This window comes from Haemaphysalis longicornis, unplaced genomic scaffold, assembly GCF_048455015.1.
Source record: "Haemaphysalis longicornis isolate Haplotype H1 unplaced genomic scaffold, Haemaphysalis longicornis Haplotype H1 scaffold_13, whole genome shotgun sequence".
Lineage (NCBI taxonomy): Eukaryota > Metazoa > Arthropoda > Arachnida > Ixodida > Ixodidae > Haemaphysalis > Haemaphysalis longicornis.
The window spans coordinates 71,185,110-71,203,307 of NW_027526233.1; the positions used below are offsets into that span (position 1 = coordinate 71,185,110).

The 18,198-nt window shown below is 49.2% G+C and overlaps 1 protein-coding gene across 1 annotated transcript in view; it reads right to left on the reverse strand.

Annotated features, from left to right (window-relative positions):
* Nucleotides 1-17,998, reverse strand: part of Cda5 (Chitin deacetylase-like 5) — a 241,003-nt gene extending 223,005 nt beyond the window's left edge. Inside the window, exon 1 of the mRNA XM_077694840.1 lies at nt 17,703-17,998. Within this exon, the coding sequence (XP_077550966.1) occupies nt 17,703-17,790 (88 nt within the window). The 5' untranslated portion in view covers nt 17,791-17,998. The remainder of the gene's footprint in view (nt 1-17,702) is intronic.
* Nucleotides 17,999-18,198: the final 200 nt, after the last annotated feature.

Genomic DNA, 18,198 nt, shown 5'->3' on the forward strand with positions numbered 1-18,198 from the left:
AAGAAGAATTTAAAAACTTTCAAATTTTGCGCCACAGTGACGTGTTATGAGCAAGAATGACGTCATACGGGCCAACAATAAAACATAAGTTTCAGTGCGTTAACCGCAGGTTAGCATTCAAGTGATGCGGTCAAATCGAACTAGAGGCCCCATTACAGGCGTCCAGTCATGTGTCGTCGCTACAGGTCACTTAGGCGGCCGCCAATCGCACATACAAGGTTCCGTGACGTCATAGAAAAGTTGCGGGAAATTGGCTAGGGGGTCGCCACTGCTTCACACGTTTTCTTTCATATCTCCGTTATTTGTTCGAAGGTTGCCATGATATTGGTATCATTGCTATCGGGACTAAGCAGTCTTTCTAATAAACCCAACTTGTATTTTGTCTTCATGACTCCTTTAAACCGTCATGGTGGAAGTGAATGTTGCATACAACTTCGCTACCTTCAAAGCTTACGGGTTAGTGTGAGCTTCCTACATTTTTCGTTTTCGTGGGGAATCTGGTAGAGAACAGGAAGTGGCTCAAGATTAAGGGCGATACCACATTATCATGATACATTTAAATAACATTCACAAAGTTGAGGCATTGTTTGACACGGGGCGTTCTTGCTCGGTTGCTGCTCGATGCGAATCGCCCAATATTGTTCCCCGTCCGCTACAGAGTTCTCTATATTCCAACAGCGCGTATCGATCTCAATCTGTACTGCCAGCACAACTAGGTCCCTGTGACGAAGCAAGCTCCACTCTCTCCCTCCCCGTGCTAAGTCCTCAAATGTTTACAACCCTTCCCTTTCCCGCGAACAATGGGGCTGGCATCGACTGTTGTATCAGTGCGCGCAGCGTAGGCGGCTGGAAAAAAGTGGGTGAGCATCGGCGGCATATATTCTCCCCGCCATCCACAAACCACGCAGCGTTGAGTTCTTGTACGAGAGCCTCGGCGATTGGAAGCAGGTCGCCGGTAACATCGGCACGCATGCAAACACAGCGCCGAACGATACGTCCGCACCGGAGTTGCCGAATACGACGTTGTATTTTCAAGGGACCCTGCAACACTTCTTTCAACTTTTTTTGAAATCCTAAATGCTTGCAGAACGTAGTCACCCAGCACAACCAATAATTTAATTAGGGGGTCGCAATGTACCTCAGCCAAAAATTACTGCTCTATGCACATCAGGTAACTTGGAAACTCACTCAAAAGATTTTTCTCTCTTTCCCGGTCTTGACGTTTTTCGACGGCCCAAATTGCGTCACTGAGGCCATGTAGCGGCTGTTGGCCCGTTTTGCTTCAGTCGCAGCAGTGAACGCTTTTCGGTCGCAACATTAAAAATAAAGCCACAAAAACAAAGCAGAAATGGAAGGCGCATCTGGTGCGACGAGCAAATTACGCAGTGCCGCTCCGTGCTGGCGATAACTATAGCTTTTGGAGTGGTTCCAAACTCGAAGGAAAGAGTGGAAGCGCGTATCGAAAGTGTTGCAGGGTTCCTTTAAGGATACATGAACACAACATGCAAGTTCGATTCACTTGAGTGGTTGCTCTTTCCCGATCACAATGACACCGATTTTGTAGCGGACTTCCAACAAATAATGGAGATCCTAGTGAAAGCAGATGGAGCAGTGGCGACTCCGCAGTCCCATCTTTCTATGACGTCACAAAATCTTGCTTCTGCGATTGGCGGCCGCGAACCTGGGCCACCGCCAAGAAAAGTGAACAGGTGGTCGTAGTGGTGCTTCTAGTTCCCTTCGATCGTATCACTTCAATGAGAACGCCCAGCGAAAACACTTACAACTCCGCTTTTATTGTTTGCCCATATTACGTCTCTGAGCGCGAAATTCAAACATTTTAAATGCTTATTGAGTTTTTTTGCGTTGTAATAGAGTTGAGTGAGTTACCAGAGATTAGTTTTTTTTTCAAATTGAGCAATGTTGTATTTTGAGAAGATAATCCGTTTAACAAACAAAGTCCGCCAATCGGAGTTGCGAAGCGAAAGTGGAAATAGCTGAGGGTAGCTGAATGGGAGTATCCATACAATCGATCATCGGGGCTACAGTCGGACGAGGAGGCATAGAGGCCCTTCTTTACGACCGAACGACGACAAACCGATAGCAAGCGAGCAAGCGGTGGCCGCAGAAGGAGATAACGGACGCGGTTGATACGTTGCCCGTCCCACCCGACGTTGTTCGGTTGCCGACGTCATCCAGGGCAAGACGTCGTATGAAGCGGCGCAATACGTAAATCCGTTATATATATATATATATATATATATATATATATATATATATATATATATATATATATATAAGGAAAAATAAATAAAACCTCGAAGTCGTATATCCTGAGCCAGCAGACTGAGGAGATCATTTTTGTTATTATTATGCATTACTTGTTTAAAGGTTTGGAGTTTAACCCCCCACCCCTTCCCCCACCCCGCCGAAGGGAAATCTTACCTACGCCACTGGTTACACGTGCGGGTGTCCTTACTCATCACTTGGTCTCGGAATGCATAAAATAAGGCGCCAGCTGAGGAAGTTAAACCCTGCGTTATTTTATCAGGCATATGCTACCCCAGAGCTGGAGAGACTCCAAGACCATCCTGATACCCAAGCCAGGCAAACCGCCCCATATTGGCAACCTCAGGCCGATCTCACTCACTTCGTGCGTTGGCAAGTGCCTTGAACACGTGCTCCTTAATCGTTGGAACCACTACCTAGAAATGAATCACAGGTATCCCCACACCATGACCGGATTCCGCCAGGGCCTCTGCACGCAGGATGCCATGCTCCTCCTCAAAGGGGCCATCTACGACAGGCGAACCAGCGATACCAAGGCCATCCTAGGACTAGATCTGCAGGGAGCGTTTGACAACGTGAAGCACGCGTCCATCTTGGAACAGATCTCGGCACTCACCATGGGAGAAAGGACCTTCGCGTACGTTAAAGCCTTCCTGTCGGATCGAACGGTCACCATCCACGCGGGGGACCTAGAACTCCCGACTAAGAGGCAAGGCAGCACAGGCACACCGCAAGGCTCAGTCATATCCCCCCTCCTCTTTAACCTGGTAATGATGAGAGTCGCTGCGGCCCTCGACAGAATCCCAAGCGTTAACTACAACCTCTACGCCGATGACATCACCATATGGGCCGTCCACGGAAGCGACGGTCAGATCGAGGAAGCTCTACAACAGGCGGTGCAAGCAGTAGAATGCAGTCTCGACGGAACGGGACTTAGGTGCTCGCCGACGAAATCGGAACTGCTGGTCATAGCACCGAGCCGCACTCGATGCGGAGCCCAGCCCAACATCAACCTCCACACGGCGGACGGGAGCGCCATACCACGAAAGGACATGCTGCGCGTGCTCGGCATGCACATACAAGCTAACGGCGCCAACTCGCACACGGTGCAACGGCTTTTACGCAAGGTCACTGCGGCAATGACGCTCATCCGCAAAGTCGCCACACGCCACGCTGGGATGCCGGAGGCCAGTGCACTACGGCTAGTGCAAGCGTTCGTGGTCAGCCACGTTGCATATGTCGCGGCCTACCACAACTGGACGGCGGCGGAGACCCAACGCATAGACGCGGCCCTCCGCCAGGCATACCGCGAGAGCCTAGGACTGTACAGATGCACTAGAACGGACCGCCTCCTTGAGCTGGGTGTGCACAACACACTCGCCGAGATTGCTGAAGCCCAACGCATGAACCAGCTAAATCGCCTCTCAAGCACGCCCACCGGTCGCCACATCCTCGACAAAGCAGGACTTCGCCCTCTCTATGATCCCCCACCGCAAGCACAACCCCTACCCCCAGTCTTCATTCGTCGCCTGCACATCGCGCCCATTCCGAAGAACATGCACCCGGGCATCCACGACGCTCGCAGGAAAGCCCGGGCTAGAGCCCTCAGTAGACTGTATGCCAACGACGAGAGTGCACGATACGTAGACGTGGCCGCATACCACGCCAGACCGGGGCAGTACGCGGCAGCGGTCGTGACAGCGACCACGGGCGTCACAGTCACCGCGGCCAGCTTCCGAGCAAGTACACCGGCGCAAGCAGAAGAAATCGCCATCGCCCTCGCCGCAACCGACCCCGGCTGCGCAGTCATCCTCAGCGACTCAAAATCGGCCATACGCAACTACGGTACCAACGCTGTGGCGGCAATCGCGGCACGAATTCTCAGCAACGCTCCAGGCTCTACCACCCGACCCTTGAGACTGCAATGGTTCCCTGCACACGAGGAGCAGGCCCCCGGGGTAGACCGCGCCCGCAACCGCAACATCACTGCGGACCGGGCCGCTCGCGAACTCACCAGTCGGGCGGCCCCCCAGGCGAGGTCTCCCCCCATGCCCCTGAATCCCGGACGGAGATCCCATGAAGATGCGCCCTACTTGCTACCTACACCACTAGAAGACTATGGCACCATACTACGGTGGTACCGAGACACCAGGAGACGGTTCCCGGCCCCACACCCCAACCTCACTCGAAGCGAGGGGACCCTCTATCGCCAAATACAGACAGACTCTGTGCTCACACCAGTACTGGGCCGCCACATAGCCCCCGCAATCTACGAGACATCCGCGTGTACCGTCTGCCGCGCCACTCGCGGCACGCTGGCCCACATACTACAGTGCACACCCCAAGACCCCGCACCCTCAAGCATCCGACAGCTACCAGTGACAGTGCGAAGAGCTATCACCTCGTCAGACTACAACACCCAGAAATTAGTCGTCCAGTGCGTCCGGGAGGCCCTGGAGAGGCAGCGGGTAGGCGGCGCGAGCCCCTTGGCCGAGCGCCGGACGCCTGACCTGAAGCTCCTAGGGCTGGCCCGGATGATGCCATCGGCGCCACCGGACCGTTATTAGTCAATAAAGTCTTTTCTCTCTCTCTCTCTGCATTCGTAGTTCCCGTAACAATTTCATGCGCCCACCGCGAGAGATTCGGAAGGGGACAGGGTTGTAGAAGTGATTTCAGTAAAAGTTATTTGATGATGCCCAGATAAAGTTGTGGACTTGCGCACATCCTCACGCTCCGAGATTCGCGTACGCCAGTGGCTGTAAAACTCGAGCTTTTTTTCCTGCAACCAAGAAGTTAGGCGCAAAACAACTGTTATCAACCTTCGCCCATCTGTTCAGTCAAGCATGCACCTCGTAAGGGGGTCGAGTGCGACGTGCTTCTGACTTCCCCAAAGGTTCATGTTGGACAAGACAGTCAGTGCGTGGACGTTACGGCCTGGGAACATGCGTGCGCACAAGAAAAAGCAAAGCAAAATTTACACTCACAGCGGCGTTCACGGGGACATTCACAAAATTTGTGTAAACGTGAGTATTGACTAAGCTTGTGCCTTGTCTGTGCAGTCTCCCTGTTACGTTGCGCTCCTTCTTCAACAAGCAGCGAAATACCTGGTGCTACTGCTTGCGTCTACAATGTGGAAAGAATAGCCTATAAGCCCACGGAACTACGAGGGTTAAAATTTTAAACTACGAGGGTTTAAAAATTGAAGATACCTTTTGGGAGCTTCCTGCAGGGGCGTGCCGGGTGCCCAGGTGTTTCAAAAGCGTGCTCGGCATAAATTAGAATAGATGTTCCGTTTTTGGGTGGTTCCAACCCGGCGTCGTACGGAATTATACTTAACTAACACTTAACGTTACCGCTTGATGATTAGATGTCAAAAATATCCTGAATATGTACCGTTTTTTTCCACCTGTTAGTCATCTTATTGACGTTAGTTTTGCATCGTTTGCCTGCTGTTATGTCACACAAGACTGGAACTTTACTGCTGCATTTTGTTGCGAACTTGGCCTGATCTTATTTTTCACTCTTCCCTGTGCATTCGCATTTTCTTTTTTTTCTGTTCGCATTTTTTTCTTCTTCCTTGCTGTGTCTGCTCCTTATTGCATTGTTTTGTTAGTGACTGTCATGTTCCCACTCCCCTCTGTAACGCCCTACCCGGGCCCTGAGGGTAACGTAAATAAAAAATAAGTAGATAAATAAATAAATAAATAAATAAATAAACTACGTAATCATTGGGTGCAGTTGAGTGGTTTTTGAAGTAGGCTAAAAAAAGGTGAACATTGGTGAAACAATAAAGTTAACGATGCTATGAACAATAACAGAATGCTTAGAGAAACAATGATGGCGGAAATGAGAGAATACGGTGACGCGAAATATCGGTTCACAATGGGGGATGACGGCGCAATTTTTTAAATATTTTAAGGAAACCGGCCTAGCTGTCCCCAGTCAAGCGAAACATGCTTGCAGATCTACCGCTGGGAGGGCACTTTTCGCGTGTAAAAAATTAAATGACACCTCCACCCCCCCCCCCCCCCACCCCCCCGCCGTTTAGAAAAAAGAAAGCTTCACTGGGAACTGAAGTGTGCTTACGTGCACTGGAGGCGAAAGCATAGCGGATGTGAAGGAATTCGCCGATACGGCATCATGTTTGCGCCTCCTCCTCCCCTTCCGTTTCTGCGTCTTTTGGCACGAATTACCTGGACGGGAACGCACGGTGCAATGCACACGCAGCTTCCCTCAGTCCGAGCTTTCATTCCCAGCGGCCAGGGGTCCTACTCACGTGCCATCACGTTCACCAGTTTACGGGGCACGCATCGAGCTAATTTTGTAGCGTCAGCTACACTGGCCGAGGTTGAGCAGTTTCGCGTGGACCTTGAAGGGCCGTGCAGCGCAAGCGCGAGGAACATTGGATTGGATTGGATTTGAATTGGATCGGATTGGATTAACTTGGATTGTATTGGATTGGATTCCCATTACAATCTAATTAGAGTATGGGTGTGTAAAGAATTGGGTCTGCACATTCGCCCATCTGCGCATTCCAGAGAAGTGATGTCATAGCCGCGGCAGACGCGCTGGTGCCGGTGCTTGCCCAGCTATGAGCCTCCATTGCGCAGTAGCCAAGTCTGACGCTGCGCGGAGCCGCTTAATAGCCGTTTCGCGTGGATCCTGGAAAGCCGTGCTGCGCATGCGAGACGAGCAGTGACTGGACTGGAATGAATTGGACTGCACTGGATTGCATTGAATCGGATTGGAAATCGTTTTAGCAGCACTAATCCTGATAATCAGCTAATTCTAGACAACCAGGAAACCTAAAAATAACCGGCTGAACCTGAGCTCGCGAAACCTATATCCAGGCATAGCCGAGCTAAGCCACTGCTAACTTTTTAATTGTTTCCCCTCTGGAAGTATACCGAGTTAGCGCTGTACTAACGCAATGGAATCTTTCTCCAGATACTCGGGTTCAAATCCTACACGGGCTCAAACGTGTTTCCATTTGTTCATTTTCTTTTCACAGCGGCGTCCATGTTCGTGGCATTCCTGTTCGCACTGACGGCGATAGCGACGGCGGTCAGTTTTAGGGTTTGAAGAGTCACCGAAGGCTTTCGGCTTGAAGGGACCATGAAGACAAAATACATCTTTGCTCAGCTGCAAAGGTCCAGCCTTCGTAACTCGCTCTACGAAAGTCAATTCTTTCAAAGTCAATTCTTTCAAACACACACAAAAAGAAAACGCGAGAAATGTTGAAAAACATTCAAATTTCCCGCCCCACAGACGTAATACGTTCAGGAGTGACATATCATGGTACAACCATAAAACATGTTTCTTTGTGGTGGCTTAGGTAGGCCACCGCGAATCGCACATACACCATTCTGTGACGTCATAGAGACGCCTGAGGGAAGTGGATCGGGTACTACCGCTGCGTCATACATTTTTATTACCACGTTAATTTTTTTTTTAAGTTTGCGACAAAGATTATGTCATTGTCATCCAGCCTGAGCCGTGCTTTTGGCGATCCAAAACTTGTATTTTCTGTCCATTGTCCCTTTAAATAAAAATGAAGGGAGTTCACAGTAATGCGCAAGACCTGAAGATAGCGATGCTGTACGCAGAATTCACGACTATCACGAGGGTATAGGTCCACGACTGCAGCCGATTTGCTCCGTCTTCATTGCCGCAACGACCTCATGACTCCATCTTTTTTGCTATAACGGCGAAGAAGAAGCAAATCGAAGACGCAGAACGAATGAACGGACCACGCACACTTAAACAAGGCGCCCGCAAGTGCAACGGGTACCCTGTCACGTGTTCTATGTCGCGCAGGTGGCGTGATTCTCCTCCGCACAGTCACAGCCGAGTGAGTAAGCCCTTTGACTCTCGGCTACCAACTCCCCGTCGTAGTCGGGTAGGTACGACGACTGACTCCAGCTCTGAAGATCTACCAGCGTTCGAGTCCTGCAGGTGGTCTTCTTTTTCTATACTGTCATACTGAGTTTTGTTAAACGCGGAAATTAACGAATTGCTAAACAGCTTCCCTGTTAAAAAAATTAGCAGTGGCTTAGCTCGGCTATGCCAGGATATACGTAGCGTGAGCTAAGGTTGAGCTGGTTATTCTTAGGTTGCGTGGTTGTCTAGGATTAGCTGATTATCATGCTTACTGCTGCTAAAACGATTTGCATTCCAATTCAATCCAATCCAATCCAATCCAATCCAATATAATCCAATCCAATTCAGTCCAGTCCGGTTCAGTCCAGTCCAGTCACTGCTCCTCGCGCATGCGCAGCACGGCTCTCGAGGAGCCACGCGAAACGGCTATCAAGCGGCCCCGGTGCAGCGTCAGACGTGGCTACTGCGCAACGGAGGCGCACAGGTGGGCACGCGCCGGCGCCAGTGCGTGTGCCGCGGCTATGACGCCACTCCTCTGGAATGCGCAGACTGGAGAATGTCCAGAGCCAATTCTCTACACACCAGTACTCCAATTAGACTGGATGAAATCCAAAAAAATCCAATTTAATCCAATGCAACCCTATCCAACCCAATCCAATGCTCGTCGCGCTTGCGCAGCACGGCCCTTCAAGGTACACGTGAAACTGCTCAACCCCGGCCAGTGTGGCTTACGCCACAAAAACTGCCATAGTGAGCGGTTGAAATAGGCCGTGAAGTATGCCATATGGCCGGTACAAGACGGTGGGTGCGGCGGTGTGCGCGGCCATTTTATTCGAGGCGTCGCTGATTAAAAAAAAGCAGGACAGCCAGCGCGCGACCCGTGCGGCGGTGGCGGCGTCCTTCGCCCATGTCTTCCGTCCCGTTTCCGGGCTGCCGCAGCCCACTTCCGTGCGTCGCATAACAAGTCGCCCCCCGGCCACGCTCAGTTTCTCCAGCTGCGACGACTCGCGTAACATATTGGATTCGATTCGTCTTGGTTTGGATTTCACTGAGAAGGAAAGTGAGAGGCAGGCCGTTTGAAGTAGAAGTCTTTGCCTTCCTGCCGCTCGCACGCGGGTGCACGTAGGCGCGTTTTGGAAGCTACGGCACCGCTGGAATCGGATTCTCAAATCACGTGCGTTCGATTTTAGACTATTGACGCGCTCTGTTGTCCGAGCGCTGCGCGTTACTTATCGTTCGAGGAAAATGGCGGGAAATGATGATAGGAGTGGGTAACTCGAAGACGCCATCCAAGTACTTCTGATAACTCGCGCGTAAGCCGACTGCCAAGGCGGAATTCACACGGGAAAGACATCTCTCGGTTTGGCTCACGCAGGCGTTGCTCGGGCCGGTTATATTCGAACTGGTCCATTGGTCCTGAATGGATGACGTATATTTGAAAGGGGAACAGCTGTTCTTATTATGCATGAAGCACCTGCCACGGTTGACTCGAACAAAATTGCCCATCCGCGCAGAAAAGTTTGCGTGCAATCCGAATCGGAACGCCGACGTTGGATACGTGAATAGGCGCCGCCGTAGCGTCGGAAACTAGAGGCCTTTGTAGGTATTGTTGACGTTCTCGGGGTATGGGTGTGTCTGTGTGCAGGTAGCGGTAGCTGCACACCGTGTTTTGTAGTGCAGAAAGGAGCACCCACTTCTGTGGGCTCCTATGTCGAACTGCCCATTGCATGTGCCGTACTTGAGCAGTACATGGGGCATACTTTATCGCGCATGCGGTTAATATGTTGGTATCTTGTTCGCTCAATTGTTATCGAACGGAGCCCGGCTGTTTCAAACTCAGGGTAATTCATCGAAATTTTCCGTGCACTCCCAGTTTCAGTTCACGTGGTTTCACTTCGCGTATGTGGTTATGGTTGTTCGTTTTGGGGTTTTATATTTTTCTGAAAATCGGGTTGTGGAAATGGCGTGCAATTTTTAAAATGATAATCAGGGAGAAATCGTTTTTTAAAACCATGCCGAAATTCGTTTTTTTTTGGTTAGAACTACAGATGCACTGAGTAATACACGAAGTTTATTAAATCAATATGCATCACCGGCTTCTCAACTGTAATGCCTTAAAAATTGCTGTTTGTTTCAAGCTGGTGTTCGGGGGATATCCGCGTGTTCTAGCAAATACTCTCCGAAATTTGGCGTTTCTTTGCAAATAGATTAGTAATGATGACAGTAAAGACCACTGATAACTTGTACGAAATGAAACTTTTTATTCACAGAAAGCTGGTCATTGATTTTTTTTACACATTCTCGTTTACGTACATTATCATCTGCATGCACAACATGTCGGTCTCCATCGGAGACCTATCCAACCGTTGAAAGTATTTCAGATGGGTGAAAGTTCTTTTGACAGTACAGCTTTCATTAGCTAGGCACAGCAATGTCAATGCAGCATTTTCCAGCCTGGATATAGCGAGCGGTAGAGTGATTCCAATACTCAATGAGTTCAGAAGCTGTGTTGTGGGGCTTGGTCCCAGAAAGTACTTTTTGAGAACGGCCAACCGACAGCCCATGATTGTGCAGATCGCTACTTTGAACAGGTCAATTCGGGGACGAACCGGGTTTTACCCGATTTTCCTGAATGATGTTCGGGGTGTAACAGAGGGTAAAATCGGGGTTTAACCGAAAACGAACAACCCTACATATAGTGTATTCACACATAGCAGGCAAGGAGTTCCGGACTACTGTGTGCAGACACTTGGAGAACACTGACAATGATTTGACTATGCTCAACTGTTTTGAAACTATGAACTTTCTGCGTCGTATACAGTAGACTCGTAACAAACGGAGCGTCAAGGGACCGAAAAAATTTGTTCCATTAAACAGGAGTTCCATGTACTGTGAAAGTGGACATTTATGTGCGTATGCTCTGTTAATAGCATTTCATAAAACTCTGAGGACTAGAAGGTAAATGCAGGTGATAGTGTTTCTGGAAGAAAGAAATCTACAAGTGGTTTAGGTACAGTATTCACACAGTTGATTTGGCAACAATGAGTGGCTGTGCACAAGATGCACCAATTATTTTTGTTTGAGTCATTGCAACTGCATCTTCACGGAGGGTAGAGGCCTAAACTTCTCGAGTGTTTACGAGCCACCGGATTTCGGAGACAGTGACGAAGCGCTAATAGCACTACGATGACACGAACGAGGCGGCAGAAGCTGAGCCCTGTAACCTCGGCGTCTTGAATCGAGACCGAACGACTGGAACAAGAACTGCGATGTTGCCTTTGTGGTGCTAACACGCCTGACCCCTAACGAGAGGAGGCTTACGAGGGCAACGAGGCTAAAAAAAGACGTAGAGGAAGAAAAAAATGCAAAAACGAAACAGCCGGAACAGTAAAAAGCTGATTCTCATGCCAATGGTTTACGCAAGAAGTTCCATTTCTGGTTCCGTTTACACGGTGACGCAGAAATTTTAGTTCCGATTACCGAGAGTTTTTTTTACGTTATCTGAACACAAAACCAACCAATTTACATTATACTGTTCCGTTCCAGCGGCAATTCTGTTTAAGCGATTTCCGTTTATCGAGATTCTACTGTATATTCAGGGCATATATTTGCTTCCGGGGTTCAAGCGTATGCGTAGGCTGGAAAGATGGTGCTGTCAAAAGGGGGTCAATTAGCTACCTCCCGCGTGATTGCCGCTGGCCCGAAACAGCTTTCCCAGACAGTAGCTCAATGGGGGTCCCCTGTTAACCTCCTCCGTATCCAGTTCTGCATGCCTGCGTGCTCCCAGCGATACCCTGCAGCCGTTTCGGTGCGTTCACTGGGCGTGCTTTCAAAAAGGCGGTCAATCGTGATTTCGATTTCGGTGTACAACGTAGCACGCTAACCTGGACGCTTCCGCCTGTTTATGTTTCTGCTTCCTAAGCAGGGATCGGCGATTCCTGGGGCTTCGACGGGGGTCCTTAACGGCGGGAAGTTCGGTATTTGGCAACGCCGAGCAATCGCTTTGTGGTGGAGTGCATTCGCTGTCTAATTCAACTAAGAGAATTTACTCCAGCAGTTGTACAATTTGAAAATTTACCATACAAATGTTTCTCCCTCAGTGGCTAAGGCGTTGCGCTGCTGAGCACGAGGTCGCGGGTTCGATTCCCGGCCGCGGCGGCCGCTTTTCTGATGGAGGCGAAAAGCAAAAATGCCCGTGTGTACGAGATTTCGGCGCATGTTAAAGACACCCAGGTGGTCAAAATTAATCCGGAGGCCTTCACTACGGTGCCCCTCATCGTCTGCGTTGCGTCGGCGCGTTAAACCCCACAATCAATGAATCAATCACAACTGTTTCTCCCGCCGTTACGTTTTCACGTTCTAGTGAACGTAAATTTACTCATTCACCTAAGACTACTTGTTCTACCAATCGTATAATTTTAATATTCAATTGTTTGTCCCGCCGTTACAATTTCACGTTAGAGGGGTGGTTGCTTATGCGACGCCCTTTAGGGAGCGAGAAAGCCTCAGAAAACGACGTCGCACTCGGACGAGTGATACACGTCAAGAACGAAACAAAACGTTTAAAGTAGGTGATATGAAGGCCTTTCAGCTATGAAGACGGTGCTCCTCCAGCAATTCGCTACCACAAACTGTCATCTCAAAAGGTCGGTGTCATAGTTCGCCTACAAAACGCTGCCCTCAAAGAGGCCAGAAGCGCAATACGTTCGCAATTCAGAAAACGCTTCTTCATGGCGTAAACACGACGATGCTATTTTGTTTTATTTTACCCGAAGTTAGTTCCGTGCATGTATGAACACCATTTCGCTATAAACTTGCACTTTCCATTTTTCTGTTATTGAATTATATTTGCTGTACCAGTACCCCTTTTTCTGTATTTGTATTGAAATTTCATTGTATTGATTATATGCGAATAATGAGGGTTGTATATTGCTACGTGCCATTTGCTGTCCATACATGCGTACCGCGCGAGAGATCGCCGAGCTGTCCACAGAAGTTTTTTATTTCGCCCCTTCTTGTCTTATAAAGAACGTAAAATAAACTTCCCTCCTGATAAATCAGCAGGTGCCGTGTCAACCGCCCTGAGTCAAAGCAAGGAACGTCCACTATTCCGATGTGTTACGCAAGAAAATGCTAATGGGGAATTTTTACCCCAGGAAGAGGGGTAAGGGGATTACAAATAGGGCGATGCCAAAGATGGAGCACTGTCCTTGACATCAAGGCCGGAGGAGGAGGAGGTTCAGAACGTGCTTTACTCACCCGCCATGAACGCGCAATTTCTCTCGCGCCTACATGACAGAACGTGGCTTGGAGAAGCTCAACCCCCTTTTCCCTGCCTAATGACGGCTCCATTAACGAGAGGTCAGTGAAGACAAGGAGCAATTTGCTTCGCGTCGATGAAATAATGTGTCACTATTACAAACACAGCAGATTAGAGTTTTTAGTGATTTTATAAAGGCGAGAAACTTTTTATAGGTACCAGATAATGCGATCTCGTAGCGCACTTTTGAGGCTCATTGAGGGTTGTGCCGACAGGCAAGCTCACGAGCTAGTTCGATCAATTCATCGTGTGAGCTAAGTATGTAAACGCCCAGCTTATTTTGCTTGAAGCAATTTGTGCATTCAATAGATGGAGAAGACAGCGTTCGATATATGAATACATGCGATAGTTTGCTCGGTTTTCGAAGTCTCTCATCTTAATTGCACAACATAAAACAGTTACGACTGCCAAGTCTATAAGACCCTTTGTACTTTTAAAGACCTTCATCTTATGCGACCGCCCTGCCACTCGTAAGAAAGCGGTGGAGTCGTAAAACGTGGGCCTAAAACACTGTCCCCCATAGAGCACACGGTTCCACAAGGTATCGTGCAGCTATGGTGGCTAGAAGGGCAGCTGCGAAAGGAGGGGGCAGCTTTATTTATTTATTTATTTATTTATTTATTTATTTATTTATTTATTTATTTATTTATTACATACTGCAGACCACAACGCGTGGTCAAAGCGGGACGGGAAATCACGAATCACAATGTGCAAAACGGTAAACTACGTTACATCACGAACGCCATAAATAGCAAAATGAGCCTAATTAGGAAATACATACAGCGCCACATTGGGAAATATACGCAATGTGACCGATGTACATGCTATGCAAGACGATCACGCTCTGACAAGGATTTCACTCAGACACTGTGTGCGTAAAAAAGAGAAAATCTATAGGTATGTGTTTTTTGCAAAATATGGTGCTAACGACCTTGGCTGGTGATGGCGTGCATTTCTTGTTGAGAAACATGCTCCGTTGTTTCTCGTACACGAGAGTAAGCGCCTAGACCAGGTACCGGCAAAATTAACAAATCGGTGGCTTCTTCCGGATGTGAATGCAAACTCTGCTTAAATATAAACTTTTTAGGAATAACTTTTTTTTCCTCTGTTCCCCGGAGAGAACAGTGTCATGAAGTGTGCACGAAAAAGGGGTAATTGGCAAAGCTAACCCATTTATTCCTATAAGGAGGGAACTGGGGATCATTATAAGAAAAAAAAGGAATAAATTGAAGCTAAACAAAAAAAAAAAACAGTCCTCTGATTTTGCTATTGATAGCCAAACAGAAACCGTTTCACAAAAAACTTAGGAAAAGTAAAGAATAAAAACAGTGAAAATGAAGTGACGAAATTGGAAAAGTCCACCTAGTCCGTGCGCTGCCGAGATAAGTTTTAACAACAAAAAATGACACTGTCTGAGTGCGCCCTTTTCTTAAATGCCGCTAAGAAATCGTCACGTTCATGAAGCGGTGAAGCAGCGTAATAATGTTTACGCAATAGTAGACAAGTTTTAAAATTTTTGTGGTTTTTTTTTGGAAATTCCAAACCGAATAAAGTGTAAGAAAGCTGAAGAACCAGGCCCTAAAGATTTACGGTGCATTCTTATTGTAAATTTAGATAATGCAAGTAGGTTACCTGAATTCCCCCAAACCTCCATGAGCTGCTGGTCACGTCTAATCAGATATCGTTTTTTTTTTGCACGAACTTTTTCTAAAGCAGTCGAACCCGAACCGCTAATGAACAGACACCTAGCTTATTCATTTGGCGCTCAAGGCACACGAGCGTGCCTTTATATTCAGTGTTCGCTTGGATGAGCGGACAGGCACCTCTTTTCCGCACGTCTTAACCTTACCAGAGTCGGACCTTACTAAGAAGAGCGCTGCTCCGACACCGCACAGCTGACGAGCGCACGAACCGACAAAGCCAGCGCTGTATAGCGGAAACGCGAAACGGTGGTTCCCGTGTTTGCGTTGGTACCGCGTCTCCACAGCTCAACAGTGTATGGTTTCCAACTTGGTGACCCGCGTGGAAACCGGAGAGCAGCCAGTGACGGCGCCCGTGAACCAAACGATAGAAGCTGCGTTCCCTATGGCGGTTTCCGCGAGTTGTCGGAGTGAATGACATATACGGCGAACAGCAGTTCTATGGTACCGGATGGGTACTCAGAGGTACCAGACCGGTACCTCTGAACAGGCAGCGGAACCCTTACCAAAGGACTACGTTCTTTGTGGGTGAAATATCGCTGAAGCATGTTCTCCTGCATGCAGACGAAGTGCTTCGAAACATAGAATAGATATCTAAACGAGGACAGCCACTTGGAACGAGACGTATGTAGAAACACGCGGAGAGCAAAGAATATGTAAAAAAACTTAATGCATTGTGCGAATGTTCAAATTGGTAGTCTTTTTATTGCGACGCAAGCTGATCAAGTGAAAGAGAAGACAAAACTGAGCACACTGTGTATGGTTTTGCACTTGCTGCCGTCTTCATTTGCGAGTACTCTTGAAGAGACGGCGCAGCTATAGGAATCAACAGAATCACGAATGCGCGAAGGCGATAAGGAGTACGAGGAGGAATCAGAGGAGTACTCCGACTAGAAGAGAGCCATACTTTCAAGGTACGCATCTGAAGACCATGTTTCCCAACAGAGAGAAAGAAGCCTGTGGTAGAGCAAGGCAAGCAGAAAACTTTATGCTGCAAGCCGAAAAGAAACCACGGACCCCTTTATGCAACGATGCCGATGGTTGCACACGAAGCTTTCTCGTGATGGATTGTCTGGTTGGCCAATCCCACACCGCGAGTATGTGCTACTCTGAAGGTATACGCACCCACAACAACTCTCGGGTGTGCACTTTGTAGGACAAACGTTGGGGTTTCGGGTGTACGGCGCGAATCAGTATCTGCTGCCTGGCATTCGCTTCGACCATGTCGATAATACGCAATGGGATAGACGCCGGCTTCATAGCGCGAGGAACCCAGTTCCGATTCCGGTCACTGAGCGTTTTTTTTTTCTTTAACTTCACCCAAGATCATTCATTATCATCGTCAGAGAAAGTTGGCTTTCCTGCAGTACGTATTGGTGTACAACGGCATCACTGAGGACCCTAAAGTTTCGCTCAAAAGAAAAGATCTGCTGATGTACGCAAATTCTTATGCGATGACTTCTGAGAACGTGAAATTACGAACCATCCTGTAATGTGTGAACGAGCCCGTAGGTCTCCGTTCGCCGTAGCCTGGTACGAATCTTCTGTACGCAATGGCAACAGCCAAGTGTGTGTAAGCACACACCACAGAAGACAAATTAGTCGGACACGAAAAAAGAGCCCCGCAAACATGTAGCACTTGCACCTATGCTGCAACCGGGTTGTGACATTTATACGTTGCCCACGCGAATGGAGAAAAGGTTATTCCCGTTCGACTAGCCGTGAAGCAGTAGGAGCGCGTTCGAGTTGCATCGAACAGGATTATGTCGCAATCGATGCCTCGCGCGCCTTCAGCGCAGTTGAGCGGACGTGAGTTGCTTGCGCGCGACAAGGTTCTTAATTTAGGACTCCACGAACTGCGGCTCCCATTGACCAGTGGCTGCTCTAACGAGATCTAAGCGAAGGGGGACTGCAGACTGGAGTGTGGTCATCATAACGACATTCTAATGAAGACCGCCTGCCGACTCGATCTGGATGGCTGCACGCAGGGACTGCGTGCCGAAACTGGACCAGGCGGTAAGCACACGTCGAAAGTTAAACTCGGCCCTGAAAAGCCAGCGAGAGAAACTTGAGAGAACGAAGTTTCTCGCAGCATTGTGACACTGTTGCTAACGAAGTGTCTTTTGGCGGCGAACCGCATCTTGGGCATTCCAGCGTTGCCGAACGTAGGCAGTAAAGGTTTCTAAAACGTAGAAAGGTCGGAAAAAGTGCTGTAAATGATGTCATTTAACCTTCTGTCTCTGGATGGAATCAAGCAACATGGAAAGAAGCCATAAAATTTTTGAGTAGACGGAATCATCAGCACAGAATCAGTCGCTGGACCGTCCAGTAACGCAAAAGCAAAACTCATTGTCGGAACGTCGGGACCGTGCTCTTCACGGTATGCACACAGACACACGAGGATGGGTGGATCCGCTTGTAAGTGGCACACTCCGAATCAGACGGGCCGCATAGCAAGCCGGGCTCCAGCAGGGAGCACAGACCGGCGGTTCGGTCCACATCATGCGACAACTCACCCGTGTTCCTTGGCGCCGCTACGCAGACCAGGAGCGCGAGCAGGAGCAGGTACTGGCACGGGGCGAAGAGGGCCGTAATCCAGGCCATGGCGGCGTCGAGTTGCGAATAATCCGGCCTCACGCACACTCACGGCACACACACACACGGAGGCGCACGCGTTGGGGCGCGTGCTGCTGTCCGTCCTCCTCTTGGACGGCGCTCAGACGGAGGGACTCGGCGGCGAGTGCGCTGTTCGGCGGCCCGCTAGCAAGTGAAACCGGTGCCTGCCGCCTTGGCCCGATGCCGCTCGGCTCCCGAAAGCGAAACGTCGTCGGGGAAAGGGTGCCCGCTGCTGCTGCTGCTGCAAGCGCCAGCTGCAAATCAGAGCACACGGCGAAGGAACTGGGTTGCCCTTACACCCCCTTCTCGCAGCAGCCCGTGTGTGTATCAGTAGTCGCTCTTGTGCTCGCGGGTGCCAGTCGCTCGATCCTTGCGTGTCAACACTGTCGAAACACG